At 40.0% G+C, this 21,638-nt stretch overlaps 1 protein-coding gene across 6 annotated transcripts in view; it reads left to right on the forward strand.

Moving 5' to 3' along the window:
• col7a1 (collagen, type VII, alpha 1) overlaps positions 1-21,492 on the forward strand; it is a 63,858-nt gene extending 42,366 nt beyond the window's left edge. For 2 of the 6 annotated variants that reach the window (XM_026167991.1, XM_026167992.1), the window contains exons 88-119: positions 1,165-1,200; positions 1,313-1,372; positions 1,487-1,531; positions 1,617-1,652; positions 3,256-3,291; positions 3,376-3,435; positions 3,551-3,676; positions 3,759-3,830; positions 4,053-4,088; positions 4,176-4,235; positions 4,339-4,383; positions 4,789-4,824; positions 4,954-4,989; positions 5,316-5,372; positions 5,490-5,561; positions 6,792-6,863; positions 6,936-6,971; positions 7,079-7,159; positions 8,881-8,934; positions 9,233-9,286; positions 9,380-9,442; positions 9,532-9,594; positions 9,739-9,855; positions 11,494-11,571; positions 12,345-12,398; positions 12,547-12,595; positions 12,822-12,830; positions 16,204-16,284; positions 16,584-16,712; positions 19,488-19,655; positions 20,037-20,219; positions 20,303-21,492. In XM_026167991.1, coding sequence (XP_026023776.1) covers positions 1,165-1,200; positions 1,313-1,372; positions 1,487-1,531; positions 1,617-1,652; positions 3,256-3,291; positions 3,376-3,435; positions 3,551-3,676; positions 3,759-3,830; positions 4,053-4,088; positions 4,176-4,235; positions 4,339-4,383; positions 4,789-4,824; positions 4,954-4,989; positions 5,316-5,372; positions 5,490-5,561; positions 6,792-6,863; positions 6,936-6,971; positions 7,079-7,159; positions 8,881-8,934; positions 9,233-9,286; positions 9,380-9,442; positions 9,532-9,594; positions 9,739-9,855; positions 11,494-11,571; positions 12,345-12,398; positions 12,547-12,595; positions 12,822-12,830; positions 16,204-16,284; positions 16,584-16,712; positions 19,488-19,655; positions 20,037-20,219; positions 20,303-20,331 — 2,133 coding nt within the window. In that variant the 3' untranslated portion in view covers positions 20,332-21,492. The other 4 variants (XM_026167994.1, XM_026167993.1, XR_003272434.1 and 1 more) reach the window with 4 other exon arrangements.
• Positions 21,493-21,638: the final 146 nt, after the last annotated feature.

Genomic DNA, 21,638 nt, shown 5'->3' on the forward strand with positions numbered 1-21,638 from the left:
TTTTTTTCCTGAATGGTTATATTCACTAAGTTTCTTGAGTGACTCTGATAACCTGCTATATACAACTTGTTCATCTGCTCAGGATTTCTCTCCAACATTTGTTGTCACACCTACACACACACACACACACACACACACACACACACACACACACACACACACACACACACACACACACACACACACACACACTCTTCACTTAAGGGTTGCGCTCACTCGCTTGACTTACAGAAATTTCCAGACTTCCTGTAACACCAGAAATTTCAAAGAAGATCATGGTTATTAAAATAAAAGCCAGAATAAAAAATGACTACATAAGAGTACATACAACTTTTTCCTCTTCGGCAATCAGGCACATGCTGCCTTCCCAAACTGGCAGTATGTCACTAAACTTTGAGAATCCCTGCAATAATCCTCACCTGATTTGTGAAGATGTTTTACTTCACATTGTTTTTTTTGTTGTTTTTTTTGTGTCCAGCTCACAACAAGAATGATCTTTAGCTGCTTTATATTTTAAGGTAAAAACAATGTGATATGAGAGAGAAAAGCTCAATGACCTGGTGATCTCCGGTGAGCAAGCAAACGACAGCAGGGAGGAAGAACTCCCTTTTTAACAGGAAGCGATGCCTGTGTTCTGAAGCACAGTACTTTTGTAGTTTGTCTGTCACACTCCATAATGTGCTTCGTTTATTCCACTTTGCTTCCTTTATTCTTCCTTATCATTGTGGTGAAACATGTTTGAACACCACAAATAAAAACAGAATTTTATCACGAAGTAACTTCTGGATTTAAGCATTTTTTGAATCAGTCCCTTACAATCCAGTCTTTCTTAAATTACCTTTAAAATATTGTTGTGTACAAGTGATAAGACACACTGGACTTGCATCTGCAGGCTTTTGGCAGTGAAGCTGAATAGATTTTCAAATGTTTTCACAGTCTGCTGTGCTATTCTTAAACAGTGAGTGTGCATTTGTTGGCTGTCCGTCCTGAAGACATTCAGGCTCTTAATCTTCGAGAGCTAGAAGCAAAGATGATTAAGCTAATATGATACTTAATACCAAAGCTTTTAGGTACACGTTGGCATCTTTTAATGAACAACAACCCACATCGTGCTGTGCAGGTAATTACTGTTATTTTCCTCCTTCTTCTGTACTCTGTACACAGGCTGTGGCTGGACCTCCTGGACCCAAAGGAGAGAGGGTGAGTCACTCCTATTGCCATTAATGTGGAAGTAGCTGCAGCATGAAGTGACGCAATAGAGCAGCATTTACGAATGCAGCTTACAGCACTTTCCTGGTTCTGATTGATGCAGGGTCCTCCTGGTTTAACGCTGCCAGGCACAGCTGGAGAGAGAGGTCCAATTGGTGAAAAGGTGAGTCTGACCAAACTGCAAGCTCCCCCTCAGTGAGTGAGAGGGACCGACTGGAAATGTTAAGTGCTTTTTCATTAAAATTGTATATCTGAATGCACAACTGCTGTCATTTAGGGTAACAAGGGAGACAAAGGTGTTGCTGGCATCAAAGGAGAAAGAGTGAGTACGATAATGGGACAAAATAATGATGCACTTACATATACAAATATGAAGGTACACAATGTGCTGTCTGTTGTCATACAAGGGACAAGCTGGTGAATCAGGAGAACCTGGAGAAGATGTGAGTAATCAACTTCCACTGCCCAACTGGATTTCAAAAAGTCATATTAGATTTTTTAATGAACTCTTAGTCATAGTGTTTATGCTTTTATGGAAGATTTGCAATGCTGATGCCAATAGTAGTGTGTAATTTTGTGTAATTTCACATAAATCCAGTGATCCATTATAGTCGATGATATTAAAGTCACTGTTTTTGTTTTTTGGGAAAATTCATCAAATTTTGAACAGTTTTATATTTTTAAAATGTCTTCTATGCCTTGATAAATATTGGAGCAAAACAATAAAATGTATATTATATGCATATGTGTATGTAATAAGAGGAGAAAACCCAACAACAGCGTACACGGCCAGCACTTATTAAGAAATTACAACATTGTAAAAGACAACTAAATGACCTCTTATGCTACACCTTTATGGCTCACTAGAGCCCACACATTGGGGAAACACTGGTCTATAGACAGTGTATCTAATGCTACAGTCACACTAGAGAAAACCCAGGCTGGAGACAATTGTTGCACTTTGTGTAAATGCGTTTGCATTGTTGTTAGCTTTGAAATTGTTCCTTCCAAGTTGAAGCCCAGGTCTGTGACCACGCAGAGTCAGCTGCTGTCTTTAAAGTGACGAAAGAGCAACAAGATGGAGTCGGTCTTCTACCAGTTTGTGATTGAATGGGGTCAAATTAGCAATTACACACCATCTGTTTGTGAAAATACAGTGATTAACTGAGATAAATTGGTGGAAATCTCAAATCTGTTGCTATCTGTTGCTGCCTACATACACAGGAATTCACATTACACAGAACATGGCAGTAATTACTAAACAGAACCTCATAGAGCTGAAACAGAAAATAGTGACGTAGTTGTTCCACTATGGCAATTTAACTATAAAAAAATGACATAAGGCTTTTCAACCTTGCTTTTATATAGAAATATAACCAGAATGCAACCAGCTGGAAACTAGATGAGTTGTATCTCATATTGCAAAGAGACGTGTTACAAATTTTTGTAAACTGACTTTCAGATTTCACATATCTGGATATCTCGGACAGCAGTTATTTGCATTCCTATTCCAGCGTGTCTGAGAGTGATTGAAGTCAGTCTCATTTGGATGTTATTTATTTGGAGAAAGTTTGCTTCCCACCACACGACCTGTGCAGCACCTTGCAATTGAATGGGGTCAGCCAACGGTTCTGAACCAAAGAGCAACAAGCTGGTTGCTGCAACTTCTTTCAATCTATCACCTGAATCTTTCATCTGAATGCAAATAAAATGTCAAAGCAATCAGGGGCAAACACTGCTTTTTTCTAGTCACAAGGACATTGAAATTGCTATTCCTGTTTTTACTGTCTTTGCCCAGACGACTGTGATGTGCAAGATTTTAATGATTTGTTGGTTTTGAGGTTTTCAAAAAAACACATTAACGGTTCTCACAACCTGAAACTGGAACATTTATGAAATATTTCTAAATCTGCACAATAAATTTATGAAACAGCAATTCATTCATTAATATTTTTCTCTTTTACTTTGACTAATTTCCTGTTGATACAAATATAAAAAAGTAAATAACACAATAAATAATTCTTCTTTTTTCTTAACTTAATTAAGGGGGCACAGGGATCTCCCGGGCCAAAAGGCGATAAGGTGAGCTTTCGTCATTTGGTTTATCTATTTTCCTGCAGTCTAACCAATCTGACAGTGACTGCTATGATAAAATGTGTGTTGCAGGGAGAGAAAGGGATAGGACTTGCAGGTCCTCCTGGTCGGATTGGGCCTCCAGGTTTAAAGGTGAGTAATAGCACACATTGCAGCAAAAGATGATCTATATTTTTATCTTTCCAATCAGATTGCAGGCTGTATCAGGCGCACCTCACTTGAGGGTGAAAATGTCACTGCGTTTTAGGGGGATCCAGGGATGCCTGGTCCAGCTGGTCCTCCAGGTCCTGCAGGGAAAACAGGAGACAGTGGGCCACCTGGTGTGAGAGGAGAAAATGGACAACCAGGACCTCCTGGACCCCCGGGAGAGAGGGTTGGTTCATCCACTAAGAGAATTATTATTATTATTATTATTAATTTAACCTTTACATCTTTGTCTGTGTTTTCACTCTCAGGGTCTCCAAGGCTTTGCTGGCCGTGCAGGAAATGTTGGTCCCCCTGGTCCTCCTGGACCTCCTGGATTGGCAGTAAGTTCCTGTTTTTTTTATTTACAAAGTACCTTCTCCTGAGAGCTTCCAGTTTAGGCTTGACTGTTAATTGTACTTTACCTGTTTTTAGCTGGATCACCTTTTTGTTGGGTTAAATTGATCTCAAAATCAAGAATAGATCTGATTTAGATGGAGGAAGATGTCATAACAGACAAGAAGAAATTGAATATGGATTTATATGATCAATAATATGTTTTCTAGGGATCTCCTGGTACTAACGGGGTCAAAGGAGACAAGGTGATTCTCTCACATGCAGTATTTTATTTTCCAGCAGCTTAAATGTGTATAGATTTTTTTTTGAATTCATATATTTTCTGTTGCCAGGGGGAAACTGGTGTTGGCGTCCCCGGTGCGAGAGGTGAAAGAGGAGATCCAGGGCCCAGAGTAAGACACAGTGGCTGCGTTACTGATTTGTTAACTTCTCTCCTAAAATATATGAAATTAAGAATTGTGTATTTCTGCTCATCTTGTGTCTGTCGTGTCCTAGGGCGAGGAGGGTCGAGCTGGATTGGATGGGGAGAGAGGATCATCTGTAAATATCCAGTTTTTCCTTTATTCAGGAGCAAACGGAGCCTGTCCACCAAAGATCTCAATTTTCTTTTTAAACCAAAGGACGATCTGTTTTGAGCTGTGAAGCAAAGAACACAAGCAAAGTCTTATTGTTATTATAGAAAAGCTGCCCTTCACAAGGTCACAGTGCATTTCCTGCACTGTAAATTATTCAGTCAGTCGGTCTTTGGCTTTTCAGTGCATTGCAGTTAGAAAGCGCGATCAGCAGGAATCTATTCTACCGATGTTCACTGTTTAATTAAACCGTGCACCCTACAGAGTTGTGACATTACATCATTAATGCAATTTGATGGGGCAGAAGCATCCACAGTCATTTTTCATTATAAAGCTGTTTGTAATGTGTTTGTGTGTCTTTTGTGTTCATTAGGGTCCTCCAGGGAATCGTGGGGCTCGGGGAGAGAAGGTAAATACCACTGGTCCTCTTTTTTTTTTTTTTTTTTTTTCTGTCATCATCCTAGCTACTTCCCCTGAGCTTTCTGCTCATGTAAAGTAGTGAATTAAATTGACACGCTTGAATGCAATGCCTTTTCAGGGAGACAGCGGGCCGCAAGGTGACAAAGGAGAGAAGGTGTGTACATTTTAATATCTAATAAGCAGTACCACTGCTCACTCTCTCACTCTGTTGATTGTCTATTTGTGTATATTTGTAAAGGCGGCAGAGACAGTGAATGGATAAAGGACTAAATAAGTCATGTCTCAGATGTGGCTGTTACTAAAAAGAACTCTTACAACAGATTTGGCTCCTTGAGAGCAGGAGGAATGTATAAATACATACAATGGTAATGACCTGTGATATTACAGGATGCATAGTGAAAGAAGAGACAAAAGGATAAAGCGTTGTGTGTTTGGCTTGGGGCTTATAGCAGATTCTTACAGATGTAGTATCACTTACAGGGGGACACTGTGCTGGTGGGAGGACCTCCTGGAGAAAAGGGCAACAAAGGAGAAACAGTCAGTGAACAACAAATGCATGACACCATTTACTGTGGCTAAATATTGACTTTAGTTGTGATAGCGTAATATTTTTAAAAAAAAACTTGTTCTGAATTTTACTGTTGTTGCTTTTAGGGTGACAGAGGACCCAAAGGTATACAAGGAGAAAAGGGGGTAAAAGGTCAAGAAGGTCCACCAGGAGAAGTGGTAAGATGAATTAATTAACTGTTTGGTTTGAATAATGTCAGAAAAGCAGCCCATCAATTAAGGTTGTTGTCAGTTAAGATAAATAATTTACGGTGACTAGATGAAAGGAACTGCTGCATTTCAGAAACTGAAACTATAGACTGTAAATAATAGATATGGACTTGCTTGGCAGAAGTTGTGTGAACATCATCTTGTGCCTTATTTGTGGCAATATTTAGAGTTATCAGCCAGCACTAGAAATATATTTAGAAAGCTGCATCAATGTCACACACAGAGATACCTGAGAGTGATAACATACAAATATAACTACAACTAGAGTAAGGCAAGGCAAGGCAAGTTTATTTGTATAGCACAATTCAACAACAAGGTGATTCAAAGTGCTTTACAGAGACATTAGAGTAGTGGTTTACACTTTCGCGACCTTTGTTTCTCAGGGAGGAGAAAGAAATCCGTTTGGGATTGTGTCAGGAAGGGCATCCGTTGTTAAAAGAAAAACAATCTGCCAAATCAAACATGTGGCGCAACCTGCTGTGGCGAACCCTCGTGAATAAGGGGGCATTAAAACTTCACAGCAGTGACTCGTCTTGGGTGTTGTGTAAAAATATCTGCACTGTAATCCATAATGTTTGTCAAATATTTGCCTAAAAATGCACAAAAAAATATCTAAGGTAAAGGTAACGTGTTAACCCCACTGGCACTATCTGGCCAAACCTTGTAATGAACATATTTTACCATGATGGAGGAGTAGTTTTAATCGATCTAATCTTTTTTTCCTTATTTTTAATTAATTGGACAGTTTGATTGTGATTGACTTGCTTTTAGAAGCAGTCTTAAGTGGCCATTTGGGGTTACAGCAGTGTTGAGTATGTCTGCCTATATGTTGTCTACTTAATTATATTTTTTAGGCCTGTTTGGCTACATTCAGCAAATATTTGGCATTTTTGGTTGATAATGCCAGATTTTTGTTTCAGCATTAAAGAAATTTTAGTGCATTTTTATTGTGTTTACTCTAAAGAACTGATCCATAATGCAAAATCATTGATGAAGTGTATGTGTTGGCCATGCAGGCTTAGACATTGATTTGGGATTTAACAGGAATCAATTCCAACCTTAAAATGATTTAAATATTATGATATTACCACAGAAAAAAATAAAAATAAAAATGCTACTGTATTGATCTGTAAGAAGATCAATATCTATATTTATGTGCATGTGTCTACTTAACATTAGGGTTTGAGAGGAGAACCTGGAGAACGAGGATCTACCGGTTTCCCAGGTGCCAGAGGACCTGGTGGGCAGAAGGCAAGCAACGCCGCTCATGGATGATGATTGTGTAGTAATTTCACTGCTGTAATTACTGTTTTGTCTCTGCAGGGAGAAGCAGGCCAACCTGGAGTACCTGGTGAATCGGTCGGTGTTTAGCTTCCATCACACTGCAGCTTCTTTATTACCTGTGTGTAGATTTGTCATCAGTTAAAAAAAGCAGAGGTGATTTGTGGTTTTTTTGTGACTTTTAGGGATTACTGGGAAAAGATGGACTGCCAGGGCGTAAGGGTGAACAGGGAGAGACTGGCAACATGGGAATAAGAGGAGTTAAGGTATTTTCTGTGTGTGTGTGTGCGTGTGTGTGTGTGTGTGTGTGTGTGTGCGTGTGTGTGCGTGTGTGTGTGTGTGTGTGTGTGTGGTTGAGCTGGTGCTCATTCATTCTTTGTGTTTTTATCCCTTCAGTGTTTTTCAGGGATGGGTGATGACAGGCATAACTGAATAACAGCATAAAATTGATGCAATTGCAGAGGATTAGTGCAAATTGTGTCACACATATAGATACTTTCAACTTCTATTATGATGATTGATAGCAGAAAATTGATGTTTTACTCAACCTGGTGGACTCAATTCCCATTTCTATTTTACTTACTTCATGGATTTAAATTCAATTTGAAACAAAGATCAAAGTGGGAGATGACACAGGGGTGTGAAGGCATGCTATGCTTTTCTTTTATTATAACCTTTATTAAAATGGCTTCAAGAGAAGCATGAAGACAGCAGGTGAAATACATACAAAAGATGCAAATCAAACACATTCACTCAAGGAAAAGAATCGATTTGAGGTGCTTTTAATTTCTTTATATTCTGTTTCCCAGGATCCAGCTTTTCTTGCCCTATTTTAAAGTGGTATGGAGCAATAATTCTTTAGGCTTTTAAAGGGGCTTTTAAAAGTTTTTGGGGGGCATTGGGGGCTTTTTCACTAATTTTCTGTCCAGTCCTTGTACCTTACCAATTCAAAGGCATGTTTTTTTGTTTTGTTTGTTTGTTTGTTTGTTGAGCTACTTAACACTGACCTATAAATCATTCAAGCCTAAAAAGAGCACCAGCGCCAAAGCTGTCTACACATCACAGACAATTTATCAAAGAACCAATTTTAAATTTTAAGTTAAATTGAATTAAATGCAATTCATTTAATTTTAAAGACCTGACAAACAGTCTGAGAGATGCATATGGCCCTTCAGCCGATCCATCTGCTGTTCACTGAAGCCTCTTCAGACATGGTCTCATGTGGAAGGATGGCTGTCTAGAAGCCATTCTTAAGGAGGGGAAACAGACTGAGGTATGCCAGATTACACAAGAACTGCACTGAAAATCAGTGATGAGAGGTCTTATGGAGTAAGGAATCCAAATTTGATATTTTTTGCTCCAAATTGTCAGTATGCACCGAGGAAGTCAGGATAGGTACAGCAACAAGTGCCCAAAGCCATACATTAAACATGAATATACAGAGTATACTTAACTGACCTAAGTCACAAGCTCATGATCGTGAAGTGTGAATGTTGGTTTCTCCGTGACGTCCCCCCTCATTTGTGACTTGTGGTTTCAAAAGACTATTTTGCTGATGGTGAAAACGGTAAGCTGGATGTCAACATTAACAACAGGAGATATTGAGAAATGGAGATCACCCGAGTTCTCCATATGCATCTGTAGAAATCAAATCGAAATCAGAGGCATACATGCGGATTTACGGGAGTCTGAGACATTAACTGCAGTTCTCAGAATGCGCTGCAGTTGTTTGGTCACATTTGCTTTTACATACTTTTACATTTTTATCTGAATACCCGTTGCAAGGAGAAAAAAGAAAAAGCACAAAGGTCTGCATCATATCTGTTTTCGTAGGAAATATGCTGCACAAAGTGCTTGTTCGTGTGCACAGTGAGTGCTCGGTAAATGAACGGTGTGAGTGGATGGGCTTTCTGCCTTGCTGGTTTTTGCACTTTGTGGCTCACAAAAGATCTTTATGTCTGTCAGTGAAAAACTTTTGTGTTTCCAGGGTGACCGAGGACCCAAGGGAATTTGTGGAGGCGATGGACCCAAGGGAGAAAAGGTGAGTTTGTGAGGCAGAGAAACGGGAAATGGTAGAAAGAAGAGAAATAAAGATGTAAAGATGAACGGAGGAGTTGTTTAGTTATACTTAATAATTCTGAAGCTTTGTGTTTTCTTTTTGTTTTTTAAATAGTGAGTTAACCAAATACATCATGTTAATATTAGTTAAAAGCTGATGGTACTTAAAGCTGCTTGGTGGTTACTCTGCTGCTGTGACGTGGTTACATGTTACATTTCTTTAGGTTAGGTTGCACTTTGTATTTATGGTGTGGAGCATAATGGCTGTGTGCGATTTTCAGGGAAATTCTGGTGCCAATGGAAGATCAGGCCTACCAGGGAGAAAGGGTGAACAGGTATGCCTAATATTTGAAGAAATAAGTCATTGTGTGGTGTGTGGATGTCTTTGTGTCCTTTGTTAAGAGTGGTCATCATCATTTGTTTTGTAGGGGGACATCGGACCTTCTGGGGCCCCGGGGATCCCTGGAAAAGAGGGACTAGTTGGTCCCAAGGTTTGTGCTCTTCACATACTCAAGTTCCATATTCATATCCATATTCCAGTGCAAATGCACAGTGTAGTCATTTTTCTTTGTGGATGTAGGGTGACCGTGGTTTTGATGGGATTGCAGGACCCAAAGGAGCTCAGGGAGAGAAAGGTGAAAGGGTGAGTTTCTCACATTAAACATACAAATCTAAAATTAGAGTACTCCCTTTAGCCATGTGATGTACCTAATCTACAGATTCTGCGCCACTGTTCATCCTCACAACAACAGAAACATAAAAATAACAGTCTCTGTGTTTGACGTAGGGTTTACCTGGTGTACCTGGTCCTCCAGGTCCCAGAGGGGCGGATGGAGGCCCCGGCTTGACCGGCCCACAAGGGCCAGCTGGTGCTAAGGGCCCCGAGGGGCTCCAGGGACAAAAGGTGACTATTCTTTCTTTGGCTTCATGATTTCTATTTCCACACTTTGGCCACATGTTTTATGAACGAGGATGTAGGACTGTGATATTAGTATGTTTTTTTTTTTTTAAATTATTTATATCACAGTTCATTTTTACGTCATTAAGTGTGACTGTGCAGAATTTTCAGTAGAAACAAAAATGTGTATAACAGAAGAAAGAATAGACGAACGTATCACTTATGTCACTGTTTGCAAAAAATAGCTGCACCCAAGCGTCTCGAGTAATGTGGTGCCAACAAAGATGAAAGATGATGACAGTTTTGTCATAAAAATATGATGCAAGCTTTATATATAGAGAACACTTTCTTTTTGTCTGTCTCTTTCATTGTGCTTAGTTTTTTTCTTACTTTTTCTTCTTTACTTGACACATTTTTTTGTTTCTGTGTATTGCTTCATGATGATTGACAGCTTGATGAGCCCTGTACTTGACTGGTTTGTCTGCTTTATTATCAAGGAAAAAAAAAAAAAGCTGTTGACAATGGAGCAAAACCAAATGTTTCTGATAGAGGCTTTTTTTTTTTTTTTTTCAAACTGAGACACTCTTGTCTAGGCCTGTCGTGTTATTTTCCTGTATATCAACACACTAATGTTCGTCTTGCTTCTTGTCCGGAGACACAGTAGAGATAGAATATCAGCAAGAACCACTCAGAGACATCAAACCTCCACCAAGGCAGCTCAGTTTCTAGCTGTCATTATGTAGGATTAGGTCATTAATAAAAAGAAAAAATACATTTTATAAATGTTTGACCTTATTTGACCTTGAACATGTCAGAGGTGCAAAGTATTTAGGAATCTCGTGGGTGAGGGTGGCTGTAGCTCAGGAGGTAGAGCAGGTCACCTACTACACCTCGATCCCAGGCTCCTCCAGTCTGCATGCCAAGTATCCTTGGGCAAGATACTAACCCCAAGTTGCTTTCCAATGCATCCATCGGAGTATGAATGTGTGTGAGTGTAGTTAGAAAGCACTCAGTATAGAGGTAGTGCTTGTGAGAATGGGTGTGACTGGGTAAATGTGGCGTTTTGAGTACTCTGGGAGAGTAGAAAAGCGCTATATAAGAATCAGTCCATTTACCATCGTGTCCTAAATCCCTGAATGTTGTCAGTAGAAACAGTGGTAGTAAGAAACATAGTTATAAATAGGTCTGTAGAGCAAACTATTGGCATTGAAGCAGAGGTCAAAGCTCAAATGTGACTTGACATTTTAGATCTTTACATGGTAGTTTCTATATGTTGACCTTACACACCACACACTAAGAATCATAGAATAAATAAATCATACAATAAATCCTTAAGCTGACCTTGAAGACCTTGGTAGATGTAAGCCAAATTGTAATGGATTGTTAACATGACCTCCACATACCTGCAAAGTTTTATTAGAATCCAAGCTGTCACATTTATAGTCAGATTGAGGACACTCAAAGAGGCATGCAAATGCTACCAAAAACGTACCCTTCTTGGCTGAGGTAATGACAGCTTTTACTGATAAAAACTAGACAAGCAGATGCCGTTTGTTTATCATGTGGGCAATGGACAAGGTAGTTAGGTGAATGCTTTCCACTGTGGATGTACTTTATATTAATGTTGTTTTGCATGTGCGTCAGGGGGAGAGAGGTCCAATTGGCCCTGCCACAGTTGGTCCGCGTGGTATCCCAGGAATCCCGGGAGAGCGAGGAGAGGCGGTCAGTTGTCAAACATGTCTCTGTCTGTTTCTTGATTGTGCTGTTGGCCTCCATTTTTGATGTTCCCTACAGAAGAATGCTGCAATAAATGTTGTCATTCCTCATTCAAATCATTCTTCAAGAGTTCAGTATGTTTGGATTTGAACTCACTCTTTCTAGGAATTGGTCACCAACAAAATCCACCTTATAACACCTTATTATAAGCATCACATTTGTGTTTCCTGACAGTAACGTGTAATTGTTATCCACAAAAGTTGAATTAAACATGATACATTATAATGCCTGGCAACCACCTAGCAATTTTATTTTAGCTTTTATGCAGCTAAAACACTTTATGAAAGCATCCCATCATTTCAAGTTCATGACAATAACATCTCATTTATATGCACAAAAGTTGAATTATGCATGCCTAGCAAACACATTGAAACAGGCTAAAATGAGCCATTTTAATCATATAAACCTCTTCAGCTTCTTCTTTTCTTTTTTACTTTTCTAAATGTGATTAACTATATTACTTTGCAAGCAGCATAAAGTAAACACTGCTGAACAAACAGTTTTGTAGAATTGGCATATATTAGTTATCACTAATTATTAGAGCTTCCCAAGAAATACTAGTTCTGTGTATTAAGAGCTTAAGTCACTATTGTTGATTTAACCTTCCGCTTTGACTGTGAAGTTCTTTCATGTGTAGCACCTGGTCTCACTTTAATGAATTAATGCGCTGCAAGCCTCTCTGTGGGTCGTATAAGTCCTAATACCTGTCCATGTTGCAGGGAGACATGGGCCCAGATGGAGCCAAGGGAGACAGAGGAGAGGCAGGCATGACGGTCAGTGCTTGATCCTTACCGCAGGGGCGTAATCCGAAGACATCAAACGATACACATGCACGCACACACACAGTTTTACTTGGAGTGGATACCGGGGTTGTCTTTGCTAAGTGTGTTTTGCCCTGTTTCTTTCTTATTTTGGGTTCAGGAGGAAGAGATCAGAGAGTATGTTCGCTCAGAGATGAGTCAGCACTGTGGTGAGTCTTACATGCACTCCCTTTGCTAATTTATATCAGCGTTGTCCTCAAGTCGAACTTCAGATGTTAATCACAGCACATGAGTCACAGCCATGGCTAAACTTTGAGGAAATATAATTCCATCAGAGCGGTTGGAAACCGTAGTGACCATACTTGACTGTTTAAACTGACCTTTATTATTCCCCTCTCTTTGTGCTTCCTTCCTGTCCATCTGTCTGATGCTCAGCGTGCGGAGGTGAGTGAGCCATTCAACTGCAACAGAAAAAAAAGCTGACAGAAGGACTATGATTTAGCATGAGTCACAGTAATATAGTGTAACACATATGTCACTATAGATAGATGGTGACATGGTATCTGCTAAAGACAAAAAGTACATTTTGTCTTGTTTAGCACCTCAACTGCATTCGTTCTGAATAAGTGGGCTGCATGAAGGTTTAGACTATATCTTGTTTCCATGTGCATTACCTCTTTTCCTTTCTTTCACTTCCCTACAATGCAGTGAGTGAACAACATTAGCTAAAATAAGGATAAAAAACAAAATATGCTGGCAACATTAGCAAGGAAGCATACACATACTCAAATATACAGTATAAATGGTGTGTTCTCAGGTGCAGCAGATAGTAGGTCCACATTTTTGGTTACTGGCACCTAAAAAAAATAAAACATGTTCTAGTCGTGTGATGAATATAGGCTTAGAGCTGCGGTCCCCAACCTTTTTTGCGCCATGGACCGATTTATGCCCGACAATATTTTCACGGACCGGCCTTTGAGGTGTCGCAGATAAATACAACAAAATAAAACTAGTACCAGTACCGAAAAAAAGAAGATTTGTTCTTAACACACGTGAAAAGACCCAGGGAAACCGAGTTAATGATAAAAACGATAACAAAATAAAGCTAAAAACCCTGAAAACCATACATTTCACACCCGAGCCTCAACTCTCGCGGCCCGGTACCAAATGACTCACGGACCAGTACCGGTCCGAGGCCCGGGGGTGGGGACCGCTGGCTTAGAGTGCAGACTTAGTGCTAAGTAGTTAGTACTGAAATTGGGTTGACATCAATTGCTGACTCAGCCACTGCAGAATATTCAATGTTTAATTTCAAAAACTCCTGGATTTTGTTCAAAGTATGTTTTGAGTCATTGCACATCTGTTCTGTGAGAATCCGTCCTGTCAGCTTTGGTGCATATGGGTGAATGTTTCCATGTGCAGTAATGTGAACAGGAAAGTACACGCCATGATTCACTAACTTGCAGAACTACCTTTAACAGCACTAATCGTTTTCTGTATGACTTTACTAGTCTGCAGCCTGGTTGTGAAGGACTTTCAGTTCACTCTTCTTTACAGTGTTGCTTCACTTCATTGCGGCTTGTGGCATCTGTTTATGCACAGTGCTGTTAAGGTCCCACCACAGCATTTCAATCAGGTTGACTGGGCCATTGCAAAATCTTCTTTTCTTTTCCTGCTATCCTGTTGTCGGTGTTATGCTGTGCTTGAGATCAATGTCCCACCATTTGACTCACTTACACTCAAGTTTTAGCTGTCGGACAGATGGTCTCACATTTGGTTCTAGAATACTTGTGGTTGACTCAGTGACCGTAACGTGTCCAGGTGCTGTGGCCACAAAACAAGCCTAAATCATCAGCGCTCCACCACCGTTCTTGACATGAGGTGTTTTTGGTGATATGCTGTGTTTGATTTTCTACAAACGTGACAATGTGTATTATGGCTAACATCGGCGATTTTTTTCTGTTTTTACGTATGTGGTTTGTTCAGGTTCAGCTTAGCTGCCATGCTTGACCCTGGGGTGAATTTGCTTATAGGAAGATGGTGGCATTGTGTTAAAACACATCTGAAAGCTCCAGACGTCAAAATGTACGCCTTCATAGATGTGGTCACACTTACTGATGATCAGTTACAACAGTGCATTTGATTATCAGCACCTTGCTGCTACTTATCCAGTAATGATGCATTTACCTTATCAGAGGACTGAAAACTTTCTTTTTGACTCTTTACATCTACTTCCAAATTCACCCAGCTGCCTCTCCCTTCTGTCATGTCATCAATAAACAATGACTCAGTGTCCTTGGACCCTATTTGTGCTCATGCATCACCTTGCCTTTCTATTGTTGAGTTTTATAAATGGTTTGCAACTTCTGGTGAATCTATATTTTCTCCTGTGAAGACTTCTGTTTACGGTGATAACAATATCCCCATTTCTTGGAGAATATTCTTCAATTAACTAAATGTTGTGGCGATGTTTTTCTTCAACATAAATGAGACCCTGCACTTATCAATCACTATTATCTTGTGTGGCTATGCTTGGCTTTTAAATAGTCTAGCCCACTAGTATGTTCTTTTTGTCAGTATGCACCAAGCTATTTATTCTGAGACTCCTAACAGTGGCTGGATGATTGATTTTCTTTGTTTTTGCAAGCATGCCCTTTTTTATTTGCATTGGGAGCTATTTGGTGCATTGTGGCCACTGCTGCCTAATGTAAATGCCACACTTGCAATCATTTCCAGACCTTTTCCTGCATAAAAATAGGAAGAAATAATGAAGAAATGGTTCAGACCTGGTCATGAAACTCTTTTTAACATTTGAATTTTGTTCTCCAAGTGTAATTGGAGATCTTGAGTCTCTGATAATAGGATACAAAATAAGATAATGTATAAAAATTGCTGGAATTTGGTCATTGCAGAAATCAGTGCACTATTTTTTTCAGTCCCTCGGAAAAAAAATACTAGAAGTCTGCACCTTAAGCCACCGTGAGCAACAAGGTGTTTACTGAAGTTTTTTTTTTAACAGATGATGGTATAAATAATATCAGTGGTTTTCACGAAATAATTTTACTGAAAGTTTGTTCAGCTTCTTCAGATAAATCTTGAAAAAATCTTTCATTTTTGTCCTGTTTGGGGATTTTTAATACCTGATTTATTATATTTCTGTAAAAGTAAATAACATGGAATATGCTAAAGTAAATGAATCAAATGAAAGCTGATGTGAACCTCCACTGATAAACTTTCCCAGAGTTTGCACTAATGTGTTTGTTGCTCAAGCTCTTAATCAATGCAAGACCACATCAGTGTTATGAAGCAGCACCCGCATGAGATAAGTGTTGGTGAGGCAGGCTGTTAATAAATACAGTATGCAAGTTTGAGGCCAACACAAAATTTACCTCATGTTTAGCTGATGTATTATTATCTAAGAAATAGCTGCGTGTTTAATATTGAACAACTCTGTAATAGTTTTAGTTTACAGTCACTTTTGACTGGAGTGACACAAGTCTTTATAGCACTGACTTGAGTCCTTAAAGGATTAAAACCCGTTTTTGTGAGCTTTTCCTACAGTGACAAAGTCTTGCAAAAACTCAATGAATCCTTTAAGCTGGTGTCTGTGTTGGAATGGTGGAATGATTTTTTTGGTACTTTGGGGTTGTTGTTGGCTTATGTTTTACTACCAGAATGTTCTGTCCTCTCTTTTTTTTCACCATTTTGCTTTTTCAACCCCCCTTTTCTCCCTTGTGTAACATTTTCCCTGTCCCTCCTGCTTTCTGAATTCTGCCTGTGCCTGTCTCGGTGTCCCTGTCCTATCTGGCTCTCCCAGGTTCAGGTCCGAACATTCGGTACCCGCCAGTCAGGGCTCTGCCTACACCAGAGCAACAATTGGCGCTGAAGGGTGAGGAGGGTGAGTGTTTCCTTCCAGTCTGTCCATGTATCTGTCCTAACAAGCACATTTAACTGGTCGTCCTTTATTTGGAGAACTCTGAGCATTTGGGTGGTTTTCTCATCAAGAAAACAGAGAACTCCATTTCTGTTCTACCGACAAAATAATATATACGTCTGATTACATAAAGAAAAATACACTGGTAGAGTATGGGCCTTGTTTTACTGAGGTCAGTTATTTTCAGGCCTCGTTCAGTCCAAAAAATTAGAGGTTGTCATTGATGTCTCTGATGATCCTGCCTGATGCTGCTCTTCTTTCAGGCCGTGAACTGCACATGGTGGTAAATACCAATGACCCAGACTACGAGCATGTCTACTCCGTCGAATCCTATGACGACCCCTTGGAGGAGATGCTCTACTTCACGTCTCCCTCGGCCAACCAGAGTGATGGTAATTTCTGTTTTACACTATTTCCAGTGTTTTCCTGAAGTAACATGCTTTAGTATCGCAGACATGGGTGAAGAGAGAACAGTATCCTTCAACTTCTCAGCTTCAGCAATAAATTAACATTTTTGGCCATCATGACTGAATATAACCACATTATATAATGGAGCGATGGTGTGTCAGCTGATAGCTTTCTATGCATTCACTTGGCAAACCTCATAGAGAGCACAGTGATTAAACTGCATCTATTCTGCCTAAAGTTGCTCCTGCAAACCAATTGGAAACCCATCTCACCAACTCATGCTATGTCTGAATTAATCAGTGTCATAGTCTGTTTTTTAAGCCTCCATTACACCATAGTAAAAACAGGATGGCAGTCTCTCTGTGACTAGGAAAAGTCAGTGGTTGCCAAATGATTTCACTGAATTCTTTTGTTGTTGGTGACCGATTGCAAGTAATTGTGGCAACCAGTTTAGATTGCAGGAGAATTGCACAGGTCACCTCACTGGAGGTGACGTGTTTTCAAAAGTTTTGTCAAACAATAGCGGCCTAACTCAGACTTACTGCAACCTCTCACAGACAGATAGGTGAAGGTTTGCAAATACTCACTGTCTAATTCTTGAAAGCAGACATACTGCCAGTGTGTGGGTGGCAATTTTGAAACTGTTGGAAGAGTTGCCTCCAAAAGTGAGATCTTCTGCTTTTTATTTCAACTTGGAGGATTGCAGTTATGCACTGGGGCACCTGTGTGTCATGTCCCGTAGTTAGAAACCCTTGCTACTAAGGGTGTCTTTAAATTTGTTGTCTTAATTTAATTGACCATGGAACATTGAACACTGAACATTGACATTGACATTATCTTAAAGTTAAATGGCGCAGCAGATTAAATAGTGGTAACTGGTTACTTCTTGCATGTTAAACTGTTTGTGTTCTGTTTGAATTCATCACTTGTGTCTGAAGAGAAACCATGAGACTGAGAAAACTGTGCACATTAATTTAAGCTGTGATTTGATTCTGCACCATCATAACTGGTATAGAGATCCAGAATACGTCTTAATAAATACCTTTTAGGATGTATACTGCAAGACATTTACATCAGATTGCAACATGTTCGCAACTGTTTCCAGTTTATCACAGTTAATCACCGTAATATCAGACAAACATTTAATGTAATTGTCAATTTGACTCAAACTAGTAAAGATTAGTTAGACTAAAGCTGCAAGCATAGTTCAGCAGTGGTAGCATTATCGCGGTCTGCTGGCAGTTCATGGATAACGGGTCTGCTGGCAGAGAGCATCCACTGTTGATGAAAGCAGTGTTCAAAGAATGTGGCACAGCTGGTTTGTGGGCTACTCTCACTTGTGCTGTTTTTGGTCCGTCAGAACAGTGAAGTTATAACATAGAAAACAAGTGTAACTCCGTCTTTTTATCATTTTACTGTCTTGACGCACAGACTTAGTCCCCATCTTTGAAGCAACCATTTCAAAAGCAAGGAGATCACAAATCGCTGGGCATAGTCGCTGTAATTTTGGTCTTCTGTTTTTCCAAGTGTGTAGTTAGGAAGCACTCGGTTTAGAGAAAGTGTGGGATTGGGAGAATGTGGCATGTTCTATAGAGCACTTTGAGTAATCTGGGAGACTAGAAAAGCGCTATATAAGAATCAGTCCATTTACTGTTTGAACAGGGTTTTGTCATGTTACTTTTGCATTGTTTTGCAGGTTGCACATGTTGTTATTACATGGCTTGATTAAGGTACACATTAGGCTGACATCTGGGGCCAGAGCTGAAACTGTTCTGGGCCAGCACAGGGCCAGCAGTGTGTCTGCAACTGGCCCGTGGCTGCACACAAATTACACATGGCCCACATACTGCAAAGACTGACGGCCCTTTGGTGGCCCAGATCAGGTTTGCCAGAGGTAGCCCACACATGGGCCAGCACAGGACCACCAGTGTGTCTGCAACTGGCCTTGTGCTGGCCCATGTGTGGGCCACATCTGACAAACCAGATCTGGGCCACCAAAGGGCCGTCATTCTTTGCGGTATGTGGGCCATGTGTAAGCACATTGTGTGGGCCTGATCCAGGCCATACCAATTTTGCTATGAGGGGAGTAGCTGACATCATTGTGTAGCTGCATTGACAGTGCCATTTTGTCACAGTAGTTACTGTGAGGTACAGATCAGGTTATAGAGTTGGCATTCAGAAAGTTTTGGTCTACGACATATCTACAGTGCAGGAGATTAGCACAAAAGTATAAATCCCCTTTAAGGAACCCCTGATGCTGTGCTCCGCACCTTATGCTTCCACGCCACCAAATAAAAATGACCGCAGGGGGATTTAATAATCTTCATTTGACTATAGTGGCTGTCATTATACTTATGAAAAAGTCACTTTTAGTCAGTAACTATGACCCTGACTTTTGCCAAATGTATTATATGTGCTACACAATTTTCTGTTTCACGTGTTAAACCCAAAAAGGCATGCCAAATTTATGCTTTGAAGCCATAATTGAGTTTGTGCTGGTGAAGCAGCTTATCTTATGTGCCTGCTTTTCAATTTGTTTTTATTTCATCATAATGAGACTCTATTGCCCTTGAGTATTTATCACACAGCCTACTACAAGCCCACACCATCCAGAGCCTGTGACCTGTCATGTTGACAACATGGATTGTTCAGTCTTTGTCCCCCATTATCATTGTTACCATTGTGTTTAGAAATTTTCTGTTGACCTTGTCTGTGCTGTTTGCTGTGTTTCTTTGGTGTGTCTGTGTGTGCGTCGACAGGTGAGGTTGACAGAAAGAAATCTGAGAAAACAGTCAGAGTTGAACCTAACAAATCAGCAAGTGCTGACGATCAGGCAACAGCTGATGGTCAGGAAGCAGTCAAAGTTACACATCTGAAAGCAGTCAAGTCCAGAACAGTCAGGTCCAAGAGGAGAGTCAAAGGGGAAGGTAAACCAGCTCATTCGTCATCCTGTTTGGGGATTTATTCATCCTTACTACTGGCCATCTGGTGTCTGTCTCTCTGTGTATGTCTCTGGGTGCATTGGCTGCTCTGCTGTTGTCTGTTTTTAGTTTTTTTTAAGGGTGTCATACAGTATTATTTAAGACAAGCATGCATCCAACAAAATAAGGCAAAAACAAAGAAGTGTTAATATGTTGCTTTGGAAACAAGAAGTGTTGAAATAAATAGATTGGCTTGACAATCTCATGATCTTGTTTCCTGCTGCTTCTTATTCCCACTGATCCTGTTTGCCTGGGCTGCCTTGGTCTTGTTTTCTTTGTGTCTATATATATATGCACAAGTTTTACATGTATGCATGTGTTCTGCAGCTCCAGCAGACCTGTGCTTGCTGCCCATGGATGAGGGAAGCTGTGGAAAGTACACTATGCGCTGGTATTTTAACAGACAGGCTCAAGCCTGCAGGCCCTTCATCTACAGCGGCTGTGAAGGAAATGACAACCGTTTCCTTCACCTGGAGGAGTGTGAAGAGACCTGTCTTGGGGAGGCTGATGGTACAAATAGAAGCAAGACACAGACACACTAGTTTAAGTCCAGTATATAATGCAAGCAGGCTAACAGTTGATCTTTTGTGCAGGTTCTCCTCCCTTTAAGAGAGCGCGATGATTGTGGCCCACTTGTCCTCCGCCACAGGATGGTAGGCTTTTGTAGATCACTATGATGTCAAATGTCAGTGGTTTTATTTTTGTTTATTTATTGTTGTTTTGTTTTTTTAACCTAACCAAACTTTACCCTGCTAAAAAGGGAGACCGCAATGCCTCATAGGTCTGTTTTTTCTTTTGCTTGTTTACCTGACTTTAACACATCTCAGTTTAACGATTCCACCATACCACAGTATTGAGTGCAGTTCTTGTGGAACGCTGCTACAGTATTGATACTAAACTGCCAAACTCATCGTACAGTGGAATAACATCTTGCTGCTTAGGAAGGTTACCAATTTGGTGAAGCTCAGTATGTTTCAGTAACTTGCAGGTTGTTTGAGGGAGGCTGTTGTTTGCAGGTTGCAATCATTATTCATCATTTGCAAGATGCTTGCAGTTTCACTTATTACCTGAAAGAAATTGCTAAATATTTCACATTAAGTTAGTTTTTTTGTTTGTTTTGTTTTTTGTTCTGATTTTGTTTTTCTGGTGTTAAATTTCAAACTGCAATCCTTTACAAGCTCTTTTCATAGAAACACAAAAGGACCAAAAATAGAGGATCGTAAACGGTAAACATATTGGCAAACATTGTGTCTCTCTCTCGCTATAATACAATGCTAAAAAGGCACAGTTCATTTCAAACTTAGAGAAAATACACAGGAATAAATGACGTTATTTAAGCAAAATAAAAACAAGGGGAAAAAAGCTATATGTAATTTTTCTTTGCAACGCTGAATGACTTTGTTTTAGACGACAGGACAAACAGCATCTGTTATGAACTTCACTCTAATGGTAACTACACAATGCTGTGTAATAAGGTGCAGGTGTAGTTGTACTCTATTTCCATCTATGTACACACTGTTTAACTGGCTCTGTGCTATTTAGCAAATAAGAAAAAGTTGACACCAGTGTAGGTTCTGGAAACAAAAGGCATTACCTGCGCAAAGTAACAATATTTTTTGTGAACTGATTTAAAACACTAAAACCATGAACAGGTTGTAGTTTAAAAAAAAAATGCCTTTAAACTCTTAAAGCCTAAACTTTGAAATAATTGCCAAAATATTCAAAGTTTTTTGAAAATCCATCCATCCATTCTCTTCCGCTTATCCTTGTCAGGGTCGCGAGGGGGCCGGAGCCTATCCCAGCTATCATAGGGTGAGAGGGGCAGGGTACACCCTGGACAGGTCACCAGTCTGTCGCAGGGCCAACATATAGCGACAGACCATTCACATCCACATTCACACCTATGGGCAATTTAGAGTTAGCAGTTAA

Source organism: Astatotilapia calliptera, chromosome 5 (genome assembly GCF_900246225.1).
Source record: "Astatotilapia calliptera chromosome 5, fAstCal1.2, whole genome shotgun sequence".
Classification (NCBI taxonomy): domain Eukaryota; kingdom Metazoa; phylum Chordata; class Actinopteri; order Cichliformes; family Cichlidae; genus Astatotilapia; species Astatotilapia calliptera.